We start from the raw sequence: 20,000 nt of genomic DNA, 5'->3' as shown, positions 1-20,000 counted from the left end.
CTGTGTGTACCCCTGTGTGTACTCCTGTGTGTACTCCTGTGTGTACTCCTGTGTGTACTCCTGTGTGTACTCCTGTGTGTATTCCTGTGTGTACCCCTGTGTGTACTCCTGTGTGTACTCCTGTGTGTATTCCTGTGTGTACCCCTGTGTGTACTCCTGTGTGTATTCCTGTGTGTACCCCTGTGTGTACTCCTGTGTGTACTCCTGTGTGTACCCCTGTGTGTACTCCTGTGTGTACCCCTGTGTGTACTCCTGTGTGTACTCCTGTGTGTACCCCTGTGTGTACTCCTGTGTGTACTCCTGTGTGTACTTGTCCAACCGCTGTGGATTCTGATCGGTCAGAAGCTGTTATTTATATTAATTATACCACACAGACAGACACACAGTGTTTAAAGCTACAAACATCAGGATCTCCGTGAACATCGCATCCATTTTTTTAGACAGCAAAGACGAATGTTTTATGAAGTGTTTACCTCGTTATTGGCGAGCTGGAACCACGGTTGCTTGCCGTAGGTGAAAATCTCCCATAGGATGACGCCGAAGCTCCACACATCGCTCTCGGTGGTGAATTTACGGTACATTATGCTTTCAGGAGGCATCCAGCGAATCGGAAGCATGGTGTGACCTCCGACCTGTTCGATCGTGCAGGAAAAAAGAGGGTCAGAGATCAACCTGACTAGTGTTAACTGTAGCTGTGGATCATTTAACCGCTCCCGGCTGCTGAACACGGGCTTCGGTGGAACACGACAAAATCCCGTTTATTATGAAATTTCATTACAACAAATGTGAAACTGCATTAGTTTTTCTAATTACGGCAGGATGAATTAACACCCATTCGCAACAAGTGAAGGCAATTATTATATTATGCTGGTGGCACTGAAACATTCTCCCATTTCTGTGTTCGGTGCTTGATCTATTCCACTTACATTTCCCTAATATTTTTTCTTCTATCCGTATTACGGCAGGACGCTCGTTACTGGCTCCTTTGAGTTTTACACAGAAAATCAATTAAGATAAACTGGCGATTTTGTGCTCGTTGTGTTCTCATATAGATGTGAACAAAGTTTTGGTTGTCTGGGTCACAACTAAAGGCTGTACCTCAAAAAACCCTTTGGTGCTAAATAACATTTGTATTAATTTAATAATAATAACAACAACAACAACAACAACAACAACAATAATAATAATAATAATAATTCAAATCAATTCAATTGAATTAATAATAACAACAATAACAACAACAACAACAACAACAACAATAATAATAATAATAATAATAATAATAATAATAATAATAATAATAATAATAATTCAAATCAATTCAATTGAATTAATAATAATAATAATAATAATAATAATAATAATAATAATAATAATAATAATAATAATAATCACGGTTCCAGAATGATGAGAGTTAATTTCAGACTTTTTCATATTAGTGGAGCAATAAAGCAGAATATCGCCTCCTATGAATGGTGGGAGCATAAAAGCTTCGAACCGTGATATAAAGGACAGCAAAGAACATAAGACTTTATATAGATGACATTCAGGTCCCTAGAACGAGGGTCTGTAACATGGACCACTGAGAACAGAGAACCAATGGAACAAAATACTACAGGAACAAAAGTACTTGAGGGTAATTGTTCTCTAGGAACATCAGAACCTTGAATATGGAAATATGATCCTTAACATCCTTAACCTGGGAACACGGGGTCTTGGGGTTACAGTACATTGTGAACATCGGCCCCTGGTCAAGCTTTGGGAGTAAATTAAATACCATGGAAAAAATAGCCATGGGGACATAAGGCACTGCCTTATTTATATACAAGCCAAGAAATACAGGATTCTGGTGATATAAGATAGTGAGAATATCAGACTGTGGGAATTAATGATCAAGACTCAGACAACATCCAATGCTGAGGACATATAAGCCATAGACATAGGACCTGGGAACCTACGACTGCAGGAACAGTACACTGGGAATACAGAGTTCACTGGGATATGAGATTGTAGGATAGCAGATTCTATATTCCAAGTGTCCAATGTTACATAAAAGTCTGGTAACTTTTGATTCTGGGAATGTAGGACCCTGGGAATGTAGGACTTTGGGAACAAAGGATCCTGGGAATGTAGGACCCTGGGAATGTAGGACTTTGGGAATATAGGACCCTGGGAATGTAGGACTTTGGGAATATAGGACCCTGGGAATGTAGGACCCTGGAAATGTAGGACACTGGAAATGTAGGACACTGGGAATGTAGGACACTGGGAATGTAGGACTTTGGGAATGTAGGACACTGGGAATGTAGGACCCTGGAAATGTAGGACCCTGGGAATGTACGACCCTGGAAATGTAGGACCCTGGGAATGTAGGACCCTGGGAATGTACGACCCTGGAAATGTAGGACCCTGGGAATGTAGGACCCTGGAAATGTAGGACCCTGGAAATGTAGGACCCTGGAATGTACGACCCTGGAAATGTAGGACCCTGGGAATGTAGGACCCTGGAAATGTAGGACCCTGGAAATGTAGGACCCTGGGAATGTAGGACCCTGGAAATGTAGGACTTTGGGAACAAAGGATCCTGGGAATGTAGGACCCTGGGAATGTAGGACCCTGGGAATGTAGGACCCTGGAAATGTAGGACACTCGAATGTACGACCCTGGAAATGTAGGACCCTGGAATGTACGACCCTGGAAATGTAGGACCCTGGGAATGTAGGACCCTGGAAATGTAGGACCCTGGAAATGTAGGACCCTGGGAATGTAGGACCCTGGAAATGTAGGACTTTGGGAACAAAGGATCCTGGGAATGTAGGACCCTGGGAATGTAGGACCCTGGGAATGTAGGACCCTGGAAATGTAGGACACTGGAAATGTAGGACACTGGGAATGTAGGACACTGGGAATGTAGGACACTGGGAATGTAGGACTTTGGGAATGTAGGACAATGGGAATGTAGGACCCTGGAAATGTAGGACCCTGGGAATGTACGACCCTGGAAATGTAGGACCCTGGGAATGTAGGACCCTGGGAATGTACGACCCTGGAAATGTAGGACCCTGGGAATGTAGGACTCTGGAAATGTAGGACCCTGGGAATGTAGGACCCTGGAAATGTAGGACCCTGGAAATGTAGGACCCTGGGAATGTACAACCCAGGAAATGTAGGACCCTGGGAATGTAGGACCCTGGAAATGTAGGACCCTGGAAATGTAGGACCCTGGGAATGTAGGACCCTGGAAATGTAGGACTTTGGGAACAAAGGATCCTGGGAATGTAGGACCCTGGGAATGTAGGACCCTGAGAATGTAGGACCCTGGAAGTGTAGGACCCTGGGAATGTAGGACCCTGAGAATGTAGGACCCTGGAAGTGTAGGACCCTGGAAGTGTAGGACCCTGGGAATGTAGGACTTTGGGAATGTAGGGCTTTGGGAAATTAGGTCTCCAGGAACATGTGGCTCTGGAAATATGGGTACCTAGGACCCCAGGAAATATAGAACCTGGGAACATCCCGGCTACTTAACCTGTTGGGAACCCTGGAGACAACACTTACTGTACATCAAGAGAGAGAAAAGAAGGAGAAAAAATACTAAACAAAGGAGTTTCACAGTTTCAGAGCGCTGAGAGGCAGAAATGAAGAGATGCTTCTGGACAGATACTAAGTGAATAAAACAATGTGGCTTTAATCATCACTGCACCAGACCGGATTAGTCTGAAGCCTGTTTCCTCTCCGTGTGGATGGAAGTGTGTTAATTATATCTGTGGCGTGATCAGTGACAGTGATGTTCTGAAGATAGCCTCACCGTTATTGTGGCTTTCATCTCTTAAGTGGCAGCTGTGTGCTGATTACACAGCTCATTAGTGCAGTTCACAATCAACAAAGGGCTACACACACACACACACACACACACACACACACACACACACAATCAGTTAAACACAGTGTCGAGTCGGTGTGACAACAAATCTACTCAGATCTGTATGCTTTTGATACTAAAAATTAAATAATCAAATAGAAATAAACAAAAAGATGGGGCAGTCACGGCCTAATGGTTATAGAGTTTGACTCCTAACCCTAAGGTTGTGGGTTTGAGTCTCGGGCCGGCAATACCACGACTGAGGTGCCCTTGAGCAAGGCACCGAACCCCCCCAACTGCTCCCCGGGCACCGCAGCATAAATGGCTGCCCACTGCTCCGGGTGTGTGTTCACGGTGTGTGTGTGTGTGTGTGTGTGTGTGTGTGTGTGTGTGTGTGTGTGTGTGTGTGTTCACTGCTGTGTGTGTGTGTGTGTGTGTGTTCACTGCCGTGTGTGTTCACTGCTGTGTGTGTGCACTTTGGATGGGATAAATGCAGAGAACGAATTCTGAGTATGGGTCACCGTACTTAGCCATATGTCACGTCACGTCACGTCACTCAAGATGGATTAAGGTGTGTGTGTCCCTGTCTTTTCTTGTCTTTGTCCCAAACCAGCATACTGTAGGAATTAGTACACATTAGTTATAGGACAAAAGACCTCGTTGTGAACTCAGGAATGAGGCACAGCTTTAGTTCCACGAAAGGAACCTTGAAGAACAAAGGGCCTTGGTACTGTAACTTGGGACCTTTGAAATGTAATGACTTTGAAACACATGTTCAATAGTTTCATCAGATCTTTGGAACACAGGACCTGGGAACCTCCTACTCTGGTGACATCAGACCAGGGATCCTAGTAGAACTTGTTTTAGGTCATTGATTCTATTTGCTCAATGTTTTCTGTTAGCAGGAAGTTCTGCGAATTCTACAAATTGATGTGAGGAAACAAGGGAACAGGGCCAGTGCGATCATCAGATACACGTCCCTGCTCTCGGCTCACAGTGATCCCTCCCTTCATCTCAGGAGACAGCTCATAACCGAGATGTCGATGAAGTGGAACAAACAGACATCAGCTCTCTTTCTGCCGCCATATTTCTCCTGCTCGTCTCACATGGATATGATTTTGTACACTAGTCAGTCATTTCTTTTTTTTTTTTGCTAGTCAGAGTTTAGTTCATTTTTTTTTTTACTGTTTTATTTATTTATTTTTATACTTTTTTCTAGTCAGTCGTCGAGCTGTTTGCTAGTGTGACTTTAGATTGTCGCTGCTTGGCGTTTCTGTAGAGATCGTTTGATCTCTTTACTATTAAGTACTTTATGCTTTTTGCTTGCGAGTGTTTGCGGCTTTCGGTAGAGAACTGTTTGGCTTCTTGCTAGTCAAAGGTTTGACTTTTTCCTAAATGTTTTGATATATTTAGCAGGCTGTCAAGTGTCACGCATTAATGCGACAGTCCCTCATGTCGGTCTTTTCTCACGCTCTCTCGCCACACGTCGTATTTCTCACGCAGAAAAACCTTTTTGACTATTTATCATATATTTAATAAGCCGCAGCTCCCAAAACGTATCAGTCCGCACCGTCGTCTCTATGGAAACGGGCAGGAATCGAGCGCGTTTCGGTTCTTAGTCGAGCCTGACACTTATCAGCCAATCAGAAAAAAAGAGGCTACACAACAGCCAATCAGAAAATAGCACTATTGTATCTGGGTAAGATTTAACGTAACAACCGATGAAAAAAAAACATATTCATTACAGAGGGTATTTTCGATGGTCAGTTTGAACAAAACCTCAACACGAAACAGCTTGTCTCTGGACGGGACATTGTCCTCAATCATGTCTCTGGACGGGACATTGTCCTCAATCATGACCATAAACATGTCTGGGCTTGTGCTGAACTGTTTTATATGGGAGCAACATTACACATGATAAAGGGGTCCAAAAAGGCAACAAACACTTACAATAAACACCACCAGTCATAATCTCTCTCTCTCTCTCTCTCTCTCTCTCTCTCTCTCTCTCTCTCTCTCTCTCTCTCTCACACACTCACACACACACACACACACACACACACACACACATGGGGGTTGAAAACTTTGCCTGACTTTGAGAGCCCTGTTTTAGTCAGTATGCTGACTGGAGTGTTTCTACTGAGCATTTTAGCTTAGCGAGAGTTTTAGCCATTTTGCTAGTCAGTGTTACGGCCTTTTATTTAACATCCTTTTTATTTATTAGCTACCGTATTTTTGCCAATGACTGATTCGTCTTGTTGCTTGTTAATATTAACATATTTTGATAGTGTTTTAGCTTTTAGACAGCGAACGTTTTAATCTTTTCTTTACTGAATGATGTGGTTTCTTGCTAGCTTGGATTTTGCTAGTCAGTAGTCAGTAGTGATTGTTTTGTCCTTTTGCTAATCAGTAGTTTTGATCTGTACTGACAGTCAAGAAGAAAAAATCATCAACGTCACCCGATGAGCGAGAAGAGAAGATCACATGATGATTTTAACGATCTACGTGAGGCTGAAACGGTGAACTTCATGAACAGGATATCTGTGTTTCCTTGCACGACTTCTTATGACACGTGTCATATAAAGCGCCCGGCGTATAGACGGTGAAACGATCGGTCGTTGTTCGTTCTGTTGCTTATTAAAAACATCGTTTTATTTTTGTTAGCAAGTGTTTTTTCAGTGTTTGAGTGTTTGTGGCAGCACATTGTGAAGGCTAAATGAATGGATTAGCTTTTTATTAATCTAATTCATTTGTGCTTGGCTATCTCCCAGCAGCTCCTTCCTGCATGGAACAACACGGAGCAGATAAATGCGGCGGGGGGCGTCGGCGGGGGACTCGTCTGGAAACAGAATTACGGACGACGGGGAAGGTGACAAGCAGCGTCAATGCAATCTGGAAAGGGCAGCGTATTGAAAGGCAGAACAATTAGAACGCATTTGACATGCTGAGAACAGGAAGTGAGTCATGCTGCAATTGTGTCGCTAAATCAATAGCATGGCTAATCTGGTGAATGGCTTATGGGAAAGATGACACACACACACACACACACACACACACACACACACACACACACACACACACACCCACAGAAAGACTAATAAAATGTTGCCAGCTGAAATTCATACATACATAAACTTATATTCCCAGTTCTAAGGTTCTCTGGTTCCACGGTTCTATGTTTCCTGGGTCTTCTTCTTCTTAGGGTCACATGTTTCCAGAGACTTGTCTTCTAGCATCCGATCGTTCCATGATCTAGAGTTTTCCTCATATACTCTGTTCTGTATAATATTCCTAGGGTCCCGCATGAGTCCTGTCTTTTTATATCCTACATTCATGGCATCTTTCCAGTATTCTATATTTCTTGAATCCTATACTTTTCCAAGCATTCTGTTGTTCCCAAATATTCCCAAGTTCTTGATGTGATATTGGATGTGAGTCTCTTTTAGGAGGTTTTTTACACCAGGTCACTTCCTGCGTTTTCTGTGATCCGATATCTACCCCATGGTAAAAAGACCAGGTCTAAATGCCCTCCGAAACGTTTTGGAGACGGATATAAACCCGATGGTACAAACCCCTTTGGCACCAGAAATTCCCAGAATTCCATGTGACCTGCAGCTTTAACAACAGTTACGGTTCAGTACAATATAAAATATAATTTATTAACAGCTATATACACTAAAATACATGTTCTTGTTTCTTTCTGTAAACGTTCTATCTCTCGCTCCTGGTTGTTTCTCTTCTTCCTCTCGTCCTGGATGTGCAGCGTGAGAAGAAGGGAAGTGGAGATTGATATGAAGTGTGACGGCGGCGTTGTCGTTGTGCGCATGTCGGCTGTAATGTGGCTTAATTGAACTTGCGTCTGAGCGCGATGCCGTGTTCTGGTCCTGAAATCGCCGTGACAGCTGCAAAAGGCTCGTTTAATGCAGCAGCTACGGAATCGTGTCGGATTCACAGAGATTCCTAATTACATCTGTTTGTTATGTTAAAAATCAGATTGCTGAAGGAAACAAACACACAAACTCACAACCCACTTGATTTCCTCAAAATCAACCTGGAAAGATAAATCATTCATTCATTCATTCATTCATTCATTCATCTTCTACCGCTTATCCGAACGTCTCGGGTCACGGGGAGCCTGTGCCTATCTCAGGCGTCATCGGGCATCGAGGCAGGATACACCCTGGACGGAGTGCCAACCCATCACAGGGCACACACACACTCTCATTCACTCACACACACACACACTACGGACAATTTTCCAGAGATGCCAATCAACCTACCATGCATGTCTTTGGACCGGGGGAGGAAACCGGAGTACCCGGAGGAAACCCCCGAGGCACGGGGAGAACATGCAAACTCCACACACACACACACAAGGCGGAGGCGGGAATCGAACCCCCGACCCTGGAAGTGTGAGGCAAACGTGCTAACCACTAAGCCATCGTGCCCCCCCCCCAAGATAAATCATATAACTGTGTATGTGTTTGTGTGTGTGTGTGCGCGTGTGTGTCTCTGTGTGTGTTTTTGTGTGTGTGTGTGTTTTTTTGTGTATGTGTGTGTGTGTGTGTGTGTGCACGTGTGTGTGCGTGTTTATGTGTGTATGTGTGTGTGTTTATGTGTGTGTATGTGTGTGTGTGTGTATGTGTATGTGTATGTATGTGTGTGTTTATGTGTGTGTGTGTGTGTGTGTGTGTTTGTGTGTGTGCGTGAGCGTGTGTGTGTGTGTATGTTTGTGTGTTTGTATGTGTGTGTGTGTATGTGTGCGTGTGTGTGTGCGTGTGTGTATGTGTGTGTTTGTGTGTGCGTGAGCGTATGTGTGCGTGTGTGTGTGTGTGCGTGTGTGTGTGTGTGTGTATGTGTGCGTGTGTGTGTGTGTGTGTTTGCGTGTGTGCGCGTGAGCGTGTGTGCGCGTGCGCACGTGTGTGTGTGTGTGTGTGTGTGTATGTGTGCGTGTGTGTGTGTGTGCGTGCGTGAGCGTGTGTGTATGTGTGTGTGTGTATGTCTGCGTGTTTCTGTGTGTGTGTGTGTGTGTGTGTGTGTGTGTGTGTGTGTGTGTGTGTGCGTGTGTGTGTGCGTGTGTGTTTGTGTGTGTGTTTGTGTGTGCGTGAGCGTATGTGTGCGTGTGTGTGTGTGTGTGTGTGCGTGTGTGTGTGTGTGTGTGTATGTGTGCGTGTGTGTGTGTGTGTGTGTTTGCGTGTGTGCGCGTGAGCGTGTGTGCGCGTGCGCACGTGTGTGTGTGTGTGTGTGTGTGTGTGTATGTGTGCGTGTGTGTGTGTGTGCGTGCGTGAGCGTGTGTGTATGTGTGTGTGTTTCTGTGTGTGTGTGTGTGTGTGTGTGTGTGTGTGTGTGTGTGTGTGTGTGTGTGTGTGAGGGCATAAACAGAGAGATCCGCTACACAAAGAGCCACAGGCTGCGTTTATGAGAGAGGATATTCCCGTCTGTCCCAAAGAAATGAAACATGAGGCGAGTTTAGGCGAGTAATTATCAATCGATCAGCGTTTCACTGCCCAGATCCAGAATGAATGTGGACTGTGTGGCCATGTGAAAGTTTAATTAATCACCTCGTTCTGCTCGTGGCGTCTTTATGGGAGATAAATCTGAGTTCCAAACCCATTACAGAGCGAGGTGTGTTGCAGTTTAGTTCGGGTCTGTTGCAAAGATAAATAATATACTAAGGGAAAGAAATGCAGCGTGATATTTCTTTTGATTTGAAGCAGAGCTAATAGAGTTCACGAGCAGGTGTAATAATGCAGAGAAACACTTTGTCATGACGCTGAATAACACAAGACTTTATGGTATAAAATAATGCTGACGCTGTTGTGATGCAGACGTACTGCCGTTGCTCAGGAACTACATGAAGATGAAGATGAAGATTCAATTGTATAGCGCTTTTAACAATGGGCATCGTCTCAAAGCAGCTTTACAGAACACTGGTTCCATGGTTCCACGAGAACAGAGGACCCTGAAACCAATGTTCTGTACATCTTTATACGGATATCATCTTTATACGGATATCTTCTGTACAAATAAACATGTTTCCTACATTTATTCTCTACTCCAAAGTTTATGTCCCCACCAGCTTTCATTAATTCTTGGTCCATGTCTTCATGAGAATTACATTCTATGGCTCTGGAAATTTCCAGAATTTATTTAACTGTCTAAAGTGTCCTAGTAAAGCTGGAGGTGGTTATGTTTTCAGCACTGTTGTTAGTTATGACTATATCTGTTTGCTTTCCTCTCAGTCTGTGTATAAAGTGTAGTTTGTAGAGTGAAGTGTATAGAGTGTAGAATGTTGCGTGCATAGTGTATAAAGTGTGTTGTGTAGTGTTTAGAGTGTTGTGTATAGTGTATAGAGTGTAGTGTATAAAATGTAGTGTATAGTGTATAGAGTGTAGTGTATAGTATATAGTGTATAGTGTATAGTGTGTACTGTATAAAGTGTAGTGTATACTGTATAGAGTGTAGTGTATAGTGTATAGAGTGTACTGTATAGAGTGTAGAGTGTAGTGTATAGTGTATAGTGTATAGTGTGTACTGTATAAAGTGTAGTGTATACTGTATAGAGTGTAGTGTATAGTGTATAGAGTGTACTGTATAGAGTGTAGAGTGTAGTGTATAGTGTATAGAGTGTAGTGTATAGTATATAGTGTATAGTGTATAGTGTGTACTGTATAAAGTGTAGTGTATACTGTATAGAGTGTAGTGTATAGTGTATAGAGTGTACTGTATAGAGTGTAGAGTGTAGTGTATAGTGTATAGAGTGAACTGTATAAAGTGTAGTGTATAGTGTATAGAGTGTAGTGTATAGTGTATAGAGTGTAGTGTATAGAGTGTAGAGTGTAGTGTATAGTGTATAGAGTGTAGTGTATAGAATGTAGTGTATAGTGTATAGTGTGTACTGTATAAAGTGTAGTGTATACTGTATAGAGTGTAGTGTATAGTGTATAGAGTGTACTGTATAGAGTGTAGTGTATAGTATATCGTGGCAGAGTGGGCGAGCACGGAGCAAGGAGGGATATGTCTCGAAGGAGGAGTGTATAGTGTATAGAGGACGAGAGCGAGAGGGAGGTATAGTGAGAGGGAGACGAGGGTAAGAGGGATGAGGGAGGGAGGGGGAGAGAAAGAGGAGAGGAGAGAGGGGGGAGGAGGATGAGAGTGGAAAGAGAGAGAAGGGAGAGGAGATAGGGGCGGAAGTAGGTAGGGAGAGAGCGGGGAGAAAGAGGGGAGGGGGAAGAGGGGAGGGAGGGAGAGAGGGAGGGGAGAGGAGTGAGGGGGAGGAGGGGGGGGAGGTGGGGGAGCGGGGGCGAGTGAGAGGAAGTGGGAGAGAGGGAAGAGGGGGGAGAGGAGGAGGGGGGAGGAAAGGGAGAGGGGAGAGGAGAGGAGGGGAGGGAAGAGGGGGAGAGGGAGGGGAGGGGGAGGGGAGATAGGGGAGGAGGTGAGAGGGGGAGGAGAGAGAGAGAGGGGGGAAGAGAGTGGGGAGTAGAGGGGGGGGGAGTTATTGATCGGGGGGGGGGTGAGTGGGAGGAGGGGGGGTAGAGGGAGTAGGTGTAGAGGGGGTGGAGCTGGGGGGAGAGGGCGGGCGCGGCCGGGGGGTGGACGGGTGTAGGAGAGGAGGGGGTGAGGGATAGGGGGGAGGTAGGCTGGGGGGTAGGGTATAGTGTGTGTGTGTAGTGTATAGAGTGTAGTGTGTAGGTATAGTGGTTGTGGTGATGTAGTGTTATAGTGTGTTGAGTGTAGTGTATAGGTGTTGTGTTGTAGTGATAGTGTATGGTGTGTAGTGATGTAGTGTGTAGTGTTGTATGAGTGTAGTGTTATGTAGTGTATAGTGTGTGTGTAGTGTTAGTAGTGTATAGGTGTGTAGTGGTATGTGGTGTTGTGTGTAGTGGTAAGTAGTGTAGTGTGTAGTGTATAGTGTGTAGTGTGTTGTGTGTAGTGTATAGTGTGTAGTGTATAGTGTGTAGTTGTATGTGTATGACATTCCCGACTCACCCGGTAGTAATCAGTGCTGTAGATGTCTCTGGACATTCCGAAGTCTCCGATCTTGACCAGCAGCCCGTTCCCCACCAGGCAGTTGCGTGTTGCCAGATCTCGGTGTACAAAGTGCTGAGACCCCAGGTACACCATACCTGCTGCAATCTGAGTGGCTATGTGCAGCATCTGGGACAGACCCAGCTCTCCGTTCGTCTGCAGCGGCTGGCCGTCAACCAGGATCATGGCGTCAGGGCCGTGAGCTCTGTCAGAAAACACAACCAGCATCACTTCAGTATGACACGTGGTGATGTTCGGTGTCTACGTTACTGTAGGTTACTACGGTGAAACACATAGCAATGTAGATTAACCTTTACACTTAGCCACATAGCTAGACTGTGATTGGCTGGGACTATTTTGATGACATCATAATGTTGCTCCTGATTAAGAAATCCAATAGGATGGAGAAAAGTATTCATTTTATTGCTGAACTTTGACACTAGCACAGCTAACCTAGCGAGTGAAAGCTAACCTAGCGAGTGAAAGCTAACCTAGCGAATGAAAGCTAACCTAGCGAGTAAAAGCTAACCTAGCGAATGAAAGCTAACCTAGCGAGTGAAAGCTAACCTAGCGAATGAAAGCTAACCTAGCGAATGAAAGCTAACCTAGCGAGTGAAAGTTAACCTAACGGATGAAAGCTAACCTAGCGAGTGAAAGCTAACCTAGCGAATGAAAGCTAACCTAGCGAATGAAAGCTAACCTAGCGAGTGAAAGCTAACCTAGCGAATGAAAGCTAACCTAGCGAATGAAAGCTAACCTAGCGAGTGAAAGCTAACCTAGCGAATGAAAGCTAACCTAGCGAATGAAAGCTAACCTAGCGAGTGAAAGTTAACCTAACGGATGAAAGCTAACCTAGCGAGTGAAAGCTAACCTAGCGAATGAAAGCTAACCTAGCGAATGAAAGCTAACCTAGCGAGTGAAAGCTAACCTAGCGAATGAAAGCTAACCTAGCGAATGAAAGCTAACCTAGCGAGTGAAAGCTAACCTAGCGAATGAAAGCTAACCTAGCGAATGAAAGCTAACCTAGCGAGTGAAAGTTAACCTAACGGATGAAAGCTAACCTAGCGAGTGAAAGCTAACCTAGCGAGTGAAAGATAACCTAGCGAATGAAAGATAACCTAGCGAGTGAAAGATAACCTAGCGAATGAAAGATAACCTAGCGAGTGAAAGCTAACCTAGCGAATGAAAGCTAACCTAGCAAGTGAAAGATAACCTAGCGAGTAAAAGCTAACCTAGTGAGTAAAAGCTAACCTAGCGAGTAAAAGCTAACCTAGTGAGTAAAAGCTAACCTAGTGAGTGAAAGCTAACCTAGCGAATGAAAGCTAAAATAGCAAATGAAAGCTAACCTAACGAGTGAAAGCTAACCTAGCGAATGAAAGCTAACCTAGCGAGTAAAAGCTAACCTAGCGAATGAAAGCTAACCTAGCGAGTGAAAGTTAACCTAACGGATGAAAGCTAACCTAGCGAGTGAAAGCTAACCTAGCGAATGAAAGCTAACCTAGCGAATGAAAGCTAACCTAGCAAGTGAAAGCTAACCTAGCGAATGAAAGCTAACCTAGCGAGTGAAAGCTAACCTAGCGAATGAAAGCTAACCTAGCGAATGAAAGCTAACCTAGCGAGTGAAAGTTAACCTAACGGATGAAAGCTAACCTAGCGAGTGAAAGCTAACCTAGCGAGTGAAAGATAACCTAGCGAATGAAAGCTAACCTAGCGAGTGAAAGCTAACCTAGCGAATGATAGCTAACCTAGCAAGTGAAAGATAACCTAGCGAATGAAAGCTAACCTAGCGAGTGAAAGTTAACCTAACGGATGAAAGCTAACCTAGCGAGTGAAAGCTAACCTAACGAGTGAAAGATAACCTAGCGAATGAAAGCTAACCTAGCGAGTGAAAGCTAACCTAGCGAATGAAAGCTAACCTAGCAAGTGAATGATAACCTAGCGAATGAAAGCTAACCTAGCGAGTGAAAGTTAACCTAACGGATGAAAGCTAACCTAGCGAGTGAAAGCTAACCTAGCGAATGAAAGCTAACCTAGCGAATGAAAGCTAACCTAGCAAGTGAAAGATAACCTAGCGAATGAAAGCTAACCTAGCGAGTGAAAGCTAACCTAGTGAGTGAAAGTTAACCTAGCGAGTGAAAGCTAACCTAGCGAGTGAAAGTTAACCTAACGGATGAAAGCTAACCTAGCGAGTGAAAGCTAACCTAACGGATTAAAGCTAACCTAACGAGTGAAAGCTAACATAGCGAGTGAAAGCTAACCTAGCGAATGAAAGCTAACCTAGCGAATGAAAGCTGACCTAGCGAGTGAAAGCTAACCTAGCGAGTGAAAGCTAACCTAGCGAATGAAAGCTAACCTAGCGAGTGAAAGCTAACCTAGCGAGTGAAAGCTAACCTAGCGAATGAAAGCTAACCTAGCGAGTGAAAGCTAACCTAGCGAGTGAAAGCTAACCTAGCGAATGAAAGCTAACCTAGCGAGTGAAAGCTAACCTAGCGAGTGAAAGCTAACCTAGCGAATGAAAGATAACCTAGCGAGTGAAAGCTAACCTAGCGAGTGAAAGCTAACCTAGCGAATGAAAGATAACCTAGCGAGTGAAAGCTAACCTAGCGAGTGAAAGCTAACCTAGCGAATGAAAGCTAACCTAGCGAATGAAAGATAACCTAGCGAATGAAAGCTAACCTAGCGAGTGAAAGCTAACCTAGCGAATGAAAGCTAACCTAGCGAATGAAAGCTAACCTAGCGAATGAAAGCTATTGTATTTTATTTTGTTAACTTTATGTCTGATGGAATGTCTTTATCATATTTAAACTTTGCTGCATGTTTAATATATATATATATTATTTAATTAAATAATAGCATAATTATTAAAGTCTTTTAATGAGTTAATGAATTAGATAATAAATTGATTAATGTTTAATAAAATGTGAAGTCAGTGTGAATATTAAATGAAAATAAAACACAGAGTTTATATAACGCCTCCGAAGCTAGTGTTGGTCCTGCAATCAGCCAATCAGAAGACAGCACACTCCAGTGACTGTAATGAACATGTGGAACATCAGGAAGCTGAAAGCCTGATGGTTATTGTAACGCTGACGGCGTTCGTCATCCTCCTCAAACGGCCTGCATTCCCGTCACGAACGCTCTCCATCATGCAGAACCGCCGCTCTGTGCCAACGCAGCAGCATGCAGGAACTCGAGGGGACCCGGGAGCATCGCTCTCAGCAGTGTGTGTGAATATGTGTGTGTGTGTGTGTGTGTGTGTGAGATCTGGTGTCATCATGTTATCCTCTTAATCCAGGCAGTGGGAGTTGCAGAATGATTCGTGCTCCCAGGACGGGTCTTGTCAGAACCGATGTACGCTGTGTATCATCTCGTGTTCTGTTTCTTGTGCAGTTCCTCTGCAGAAAGCTTTTACCTCATCCATCATGCTCTGATCACTCGCGCCGGGGAGAGAGAGAGAGAGAGAGAGAGAGAGAGAGAGAGACGACAGGAAATGAAATGCACTCCTTCGTCTTGTCCCATTCCTCGTCACCATCGGTACGACACAGAAAGGCCGCAGTCGGTGTCAGATTTTCATAAAAGCGATTAAATATTACACGTGAAAGATCACGAGAGCTGAGCGGATTACACCCACGGCTGCGAGTGCGAGTGCAAATAAACACACGGGAGAGACGAGAACGCTCACTGGGGCTCTGGGTAATAAAGAAGGGACGAGCTTTTAGGTCATTACTCTAAAGCAGCTATCAGATTAAGTGTCCACGGACGTCTGCTGGACTCAACACAACTGTTTGATGAAGCGTTCATTTGTTTAAATGCTGACTGTTTCCTGAAACTGTTCACACACAAGGCAGGAACTCAGCGTGACTCACTTAGCGACCTGTATTTAAAACTGGGGGGGCACAATGGCTTAGTGGTTAGCACGTTCGCCTCACACCTCCAGGGTCGGGGGTTCGATTCCCGCCTCCACCTTGTGTGTGTGGAGTTTGCATGTTCTCCCCGTGTCTCGGGGGTTTCCTCCGGGTACTCCGGTTTCCTCCCCCGGTCCAAAGACATGCATGGTAGGTTGATTGGCATCTCTGGAAAATTGTCCGTAGTGTGTGAGTGTGTGTGTGAATGAGTGTGTGTGTGTGCCCTGTGATGGGTTGGCACTCCGTCCAGGGTGTATCCTGCCTCGATGCCTGATGACGCCTGAGATAGGCACAGGCTCCCCGTGACCCGAGAAGTTCGGATAAGCGGTAGGGAATGTATGAATGAATGAATGAATGATGCTAAACTCATCTGATTTAAGACTCCATCATATACTCCAGTCTAGATGTTCATAGTTTAGTAGATGTTAGTAGACTGGCTAAAAAAGTAACACTGCTCAGTAACGTCTCCTCTGATTGGTTGCAGCTCAGATCCGTGATGTTCTGGATTTCAAACGGTTTCTTTATACGACAGCGATTTCACTGAATTACATAATAAAACTCTCTCATCTTCGTCTTGGATACAATACACGGATCCTTCATAACATCTCTGGAGAAGTTCACAGGCTGGAGAGGTTTAGATGAAAAACAAAGCAGGATGATGTTAGAGGAACTTGTTCAGTAGGAAGTAGGAGCTCGGTACGTATCGGAGGACGTGTGAGGATTTCTCACGTCTAACAGAAATAATGTCGATCAGTTCTGAACGATTTGGAACCTTTTGAAATCCAATATTATCATTTTATCTGTTAGATTTATTTAGTTGAGGTCTGATTACAGAAAGCTGAAGATCTCGGGCGAGTTACGTACCTGAGGAACTTGTTGAGGTCTCCGTGCTTCATGTACTCGAACACCATGATGAGCGGATCTCCGTCCACGCAAACGCCGTAGAACTTCACAATGTGCTCGTGCTGCAGGTTGGTGAGGAGCTCGGCCTCGCGCTGGAAATCCTTCCTTGCCGCCAGCGTGGGATCCTTCAGGGTCTAAACACACGACACAGACGATGACAGTGCTGAGTTTCTACGACTCGACGCGTCCCTGGGAACCAGTCGTTGCTATAGAAACAATAACAAGTGCATTAATATAAACCTGATCTACAGACAGAGCTGCTGTTAGAGAGAATCCATCAACTCCAGAACACCAATCAGAGTGCAGAACTAAGGTGGAGATCGAAAACTAATGTGTTTACGTATCACGGCGTGTAGGACATCAGACTCTGTGATCGAATATGTAATAAATGATATATTATGGAATAAAGCAGAAGACGATCATCACAGCGTGGATTTCTCATATCCCTGCTTTAACGTGTACAGCAGCCATTTCAGCCTTAATTATTATTCACACTCAGTGTTGCACGTTGTTAAGAGAGCTATTTGGATGGATGAAGGCATCAGAAGAACAGATGGTGAAGCTTTATTTCTCTATCAGAGACACCGGATTAGCCGAGCCCACCTGCTCGGGGGGAAAGTGTAAGCGCTTAACGGCCACCATCTCGTGTGTGTAGATCTGCTGATCCGCTCCACCGCTCTACCGCTCTACTGCACACTGTTGTGAATTTAACATCTCCATTTCTTTACTGCATCTTCAGGTCCAGCAGTCCACTGAGAAACTATCCTCCTGTAAGCCCTGAAGCTCCTCAGCTAGAGCTTCTCTGAAGACAGAAAGATAAAGACCAAGCAGAAATGTAAATCAGTGAAGATGCCTGGAGCTAGTTAGGAGCTCAAGACTGAGGCCTTTTGAGTGGTGCAAAAGGCTTCAGTTCACAGACAGATGAAGGTTCAGGAGCCAAGCTACCATCATCCCACCACCTTCAATCTGTACACTGACACCAGGAGGTATCGACTCACTGGTCCAAATGACCAAAAATGACCCTCGTGTGATACTTTAAAGCTTCTGCTGCAACAATGTTCTGCTGCAAGTGAGGTAAGAGTGAGGGGCGAGGTTTAGGGTTATCTTGGTGGGTGGGGTTTAGGGTTATCTTGGTGGGCGGGGTATAGGGTTAGCTTGATGGGCGGGGTTTAAAGTTATCTAGGTGTGCGGGGTTTTGGGTTAGCTTGATGGGTGAAAGGCGGGACTTAGGGTTATTTTGATGGGCGGGGTTTAAGGTTATCTTGATGGGCGGGGTTCAGCGTTATCTTGATGGGCAGGATTTATGGTGAAAGGCGGGGTTTATCTTGAAGAATATAATAGTGGATTGTATTTACAGCCAGAACAAAAACGTCCTCACCAAAGACTTAACTAAGACGCCTTTGTTTTTATTGACTCCGCCCCCTTTCAAACAAACAAATCAAATCAGAACATGAGATTAAATGACCCTCATGATACTTTAGAGCTTCTGCTGCAAGTGAGGTAAGAGTGAGGGGCGGGGATTAGGGTTAGCTTGATGCGCGAGGTTTAGGGATATCTTGGTGGGCGGGGTTTAGGGTTATCTTGATGGGCGGGGTTTAAGGTAATCTTGATGGGTGGGGTTTAGGGTTAGCTTAATGGATGAAAGGCGAGGTTTAGGGTTATCTTGATGGGCGGGGTTTAGGGTTATCTTGATGGGCGGGGTTTAGGGTTAGCTTGATGGATGAATGGCGAGGTTTAGGGTTATCTTGATGGGCGGGGTTTAAGGTTATCTTGATGGGCGGGGTTTAGGTTTATCTTGATGGGCGGGGTTTATGGTGAAAGGCGGGGTTTACCTTGAAGAATATAATAGTGGATTGTATTTACAGCCAGAACAAAAACGTCCTCACCAAAGACTTAACTAAGACACGCCTTTGTTTTTATTGACTCCACCCCCTTTCAAACAAACAAATCAAATCAAATTAGAACATGAGGTTAAATGACCCTCGTGATACTTTAGAGCTTCTGAGACGCCAGATTTCACCCATCAGTTCTTCTGATTCTACAAACTCTGTCTCTTTTCACCACATTTCATCTAACATGATGTTTAAACGATCAAAATTTCTACTATTCATTTTGTTAAGGAATAAAAACAAATTCATTTGTGTACGAGTCAAATCCAACCCCAGTATCACGAAAGTTTCCATCACACAAACAAGCCTAAGAAACCGGATCTGTCTACGAGACTCCATCTGAAAGCCGAACATCTCCGTCCTCGCTATCGATCCTCTGACTGTAGAAAGCAGATCTTTCTTTCTCTCATTGATCTCCACCACTCGAGTCACTATCATCGTCGTCGCCATCGCCATCATCGTATCGTTCTCGGGTTAATACGCCGAGGTCCTGACCTCCCGAAAGCACAGAGGAAAGTGACACGGGTGGTCTCTTACCTTGACGGCGACCAGCATCTTGTCCTTGGTGGGGCTGAGGTTATAACACTCTGCCAGGAAGACCTTCCCAAAGGCGCCTTCTCCGAGCTCTCGCTTCAACACGATGTCCCGCCGCTTTATGTGCTGCACGTCTGCAGAAAACAGAGAGAGAAGATCTGGTTTCTGTATGATGTAGCGTTCGGTCTGAGATGCTCTGGAACTTTAATGTTTATTTTTTAAATCAATTGAAAGTCGATCGATTTAAGACACGCTGGTGGAAAACGAGCTCCAAAACACCCCCGGTGACACACGGAGATCTTCCTGAAGGAAAGTTTTTACCCGGGAAAAAAAGTTCAAGGAAGAAAAATAATCTATCCATCAAACTTCAACAGGTTTAATCTTCTCTAACAGCAGCTCTGTCGGTGGAACAGGTTTCTATTAACACACTCGTGCTGAGAATCTCTATAGCAACAGCTCATTCACACACTCGTTTTCTTAAAGTAAGGTGTTTGTTTAATGTGGTGAAGAAGTCTATTGTGTGTGTGTGTGTGTGTGTGTGTGTGTGTGTATGTGTGTGTGTATGTGTGTATGTGTGTGTGTGTGTATGTGTGTGTGTGTGTGTGTAATGGGGTGAAGGAGTCTATTGTGTGTGTGTGTGTGTGTGTATGTGTGTGTGTATGTGTGTGTGTGTGTGTGTATGTGTGTGTGTGTGTGTGTGTGTGTGTGTAATGGGGTGAAGGAGTCTCCTGTGTGTGTGTGTGTGTGTGTGTGTGTGTGTGTGTGTGTGTGTGTGTGTGTGTGTGTGTCTGTGTGTCTGTGTGTAATGTGGTGAAGGAGTCTCCTGTGTGTGTGTGTAATGTGGTGAAGGAGTGTCCAGTGTGAGTGTGTGTGTGTGTGTGT

The 20,000-nt window shown here is 44.6% G+C and overlaps 1 protein-coding gene across 1 annotated transcript in view; it reads right to left on the bottom strand.

Annotated features, from left to right (window-relative positions):
* ntrk3a (neurotrophic tyrosine kinase, receptor, type 3a) overlaps positions 1-20,000 on the bottom strand; it is a 189,499-nt gene that overhangs the window by 6,162 nt on the left and 163,337 nt on the right. Inside the window, exons 14-17 of the mRNA XM_047802191.1 lie at positions 19,122-19,320; positions 16,657-16,829; positions 11,849-12,092; positions 474-632 (exon numbers count right to left, since the gene is read on the bottom strand). Of these exons, the coding sequence (XP_047658147.1) occupies positions 474-632; positions 11,849-12,092; positions 16,657-16,829; positions 19,122-19,320 (775 nt within the window). The remainder of the gene's footprint in view (positions 1-473; positions 633-11,848; positions 12,093-16,656; positions 16,830-19,121; positions 19,321-20,000) is intronic.

This window comes from Tachysurus fulvidraco, chromosome 17 (genome assembly GCF_022655615.1).
Source record: "Tachysurus fulvidraco isolate hzauxx_2018 chromosome 17, HZAU_PFXX_2.0, whole genome shotgun sequence".
Classification (NCBI taxonomy): domain Eukaryota; kingdom Metazoa; phylum Chordata; class Actinopteri; order Siluriformes; family Bagridae; genus Tachysurus; species Tachysurus fulvidraco.
Note: the sequence above shows the minus strand (reverse complement) of the source record. Positions and strands in the feature narration are given on the sequence as shown.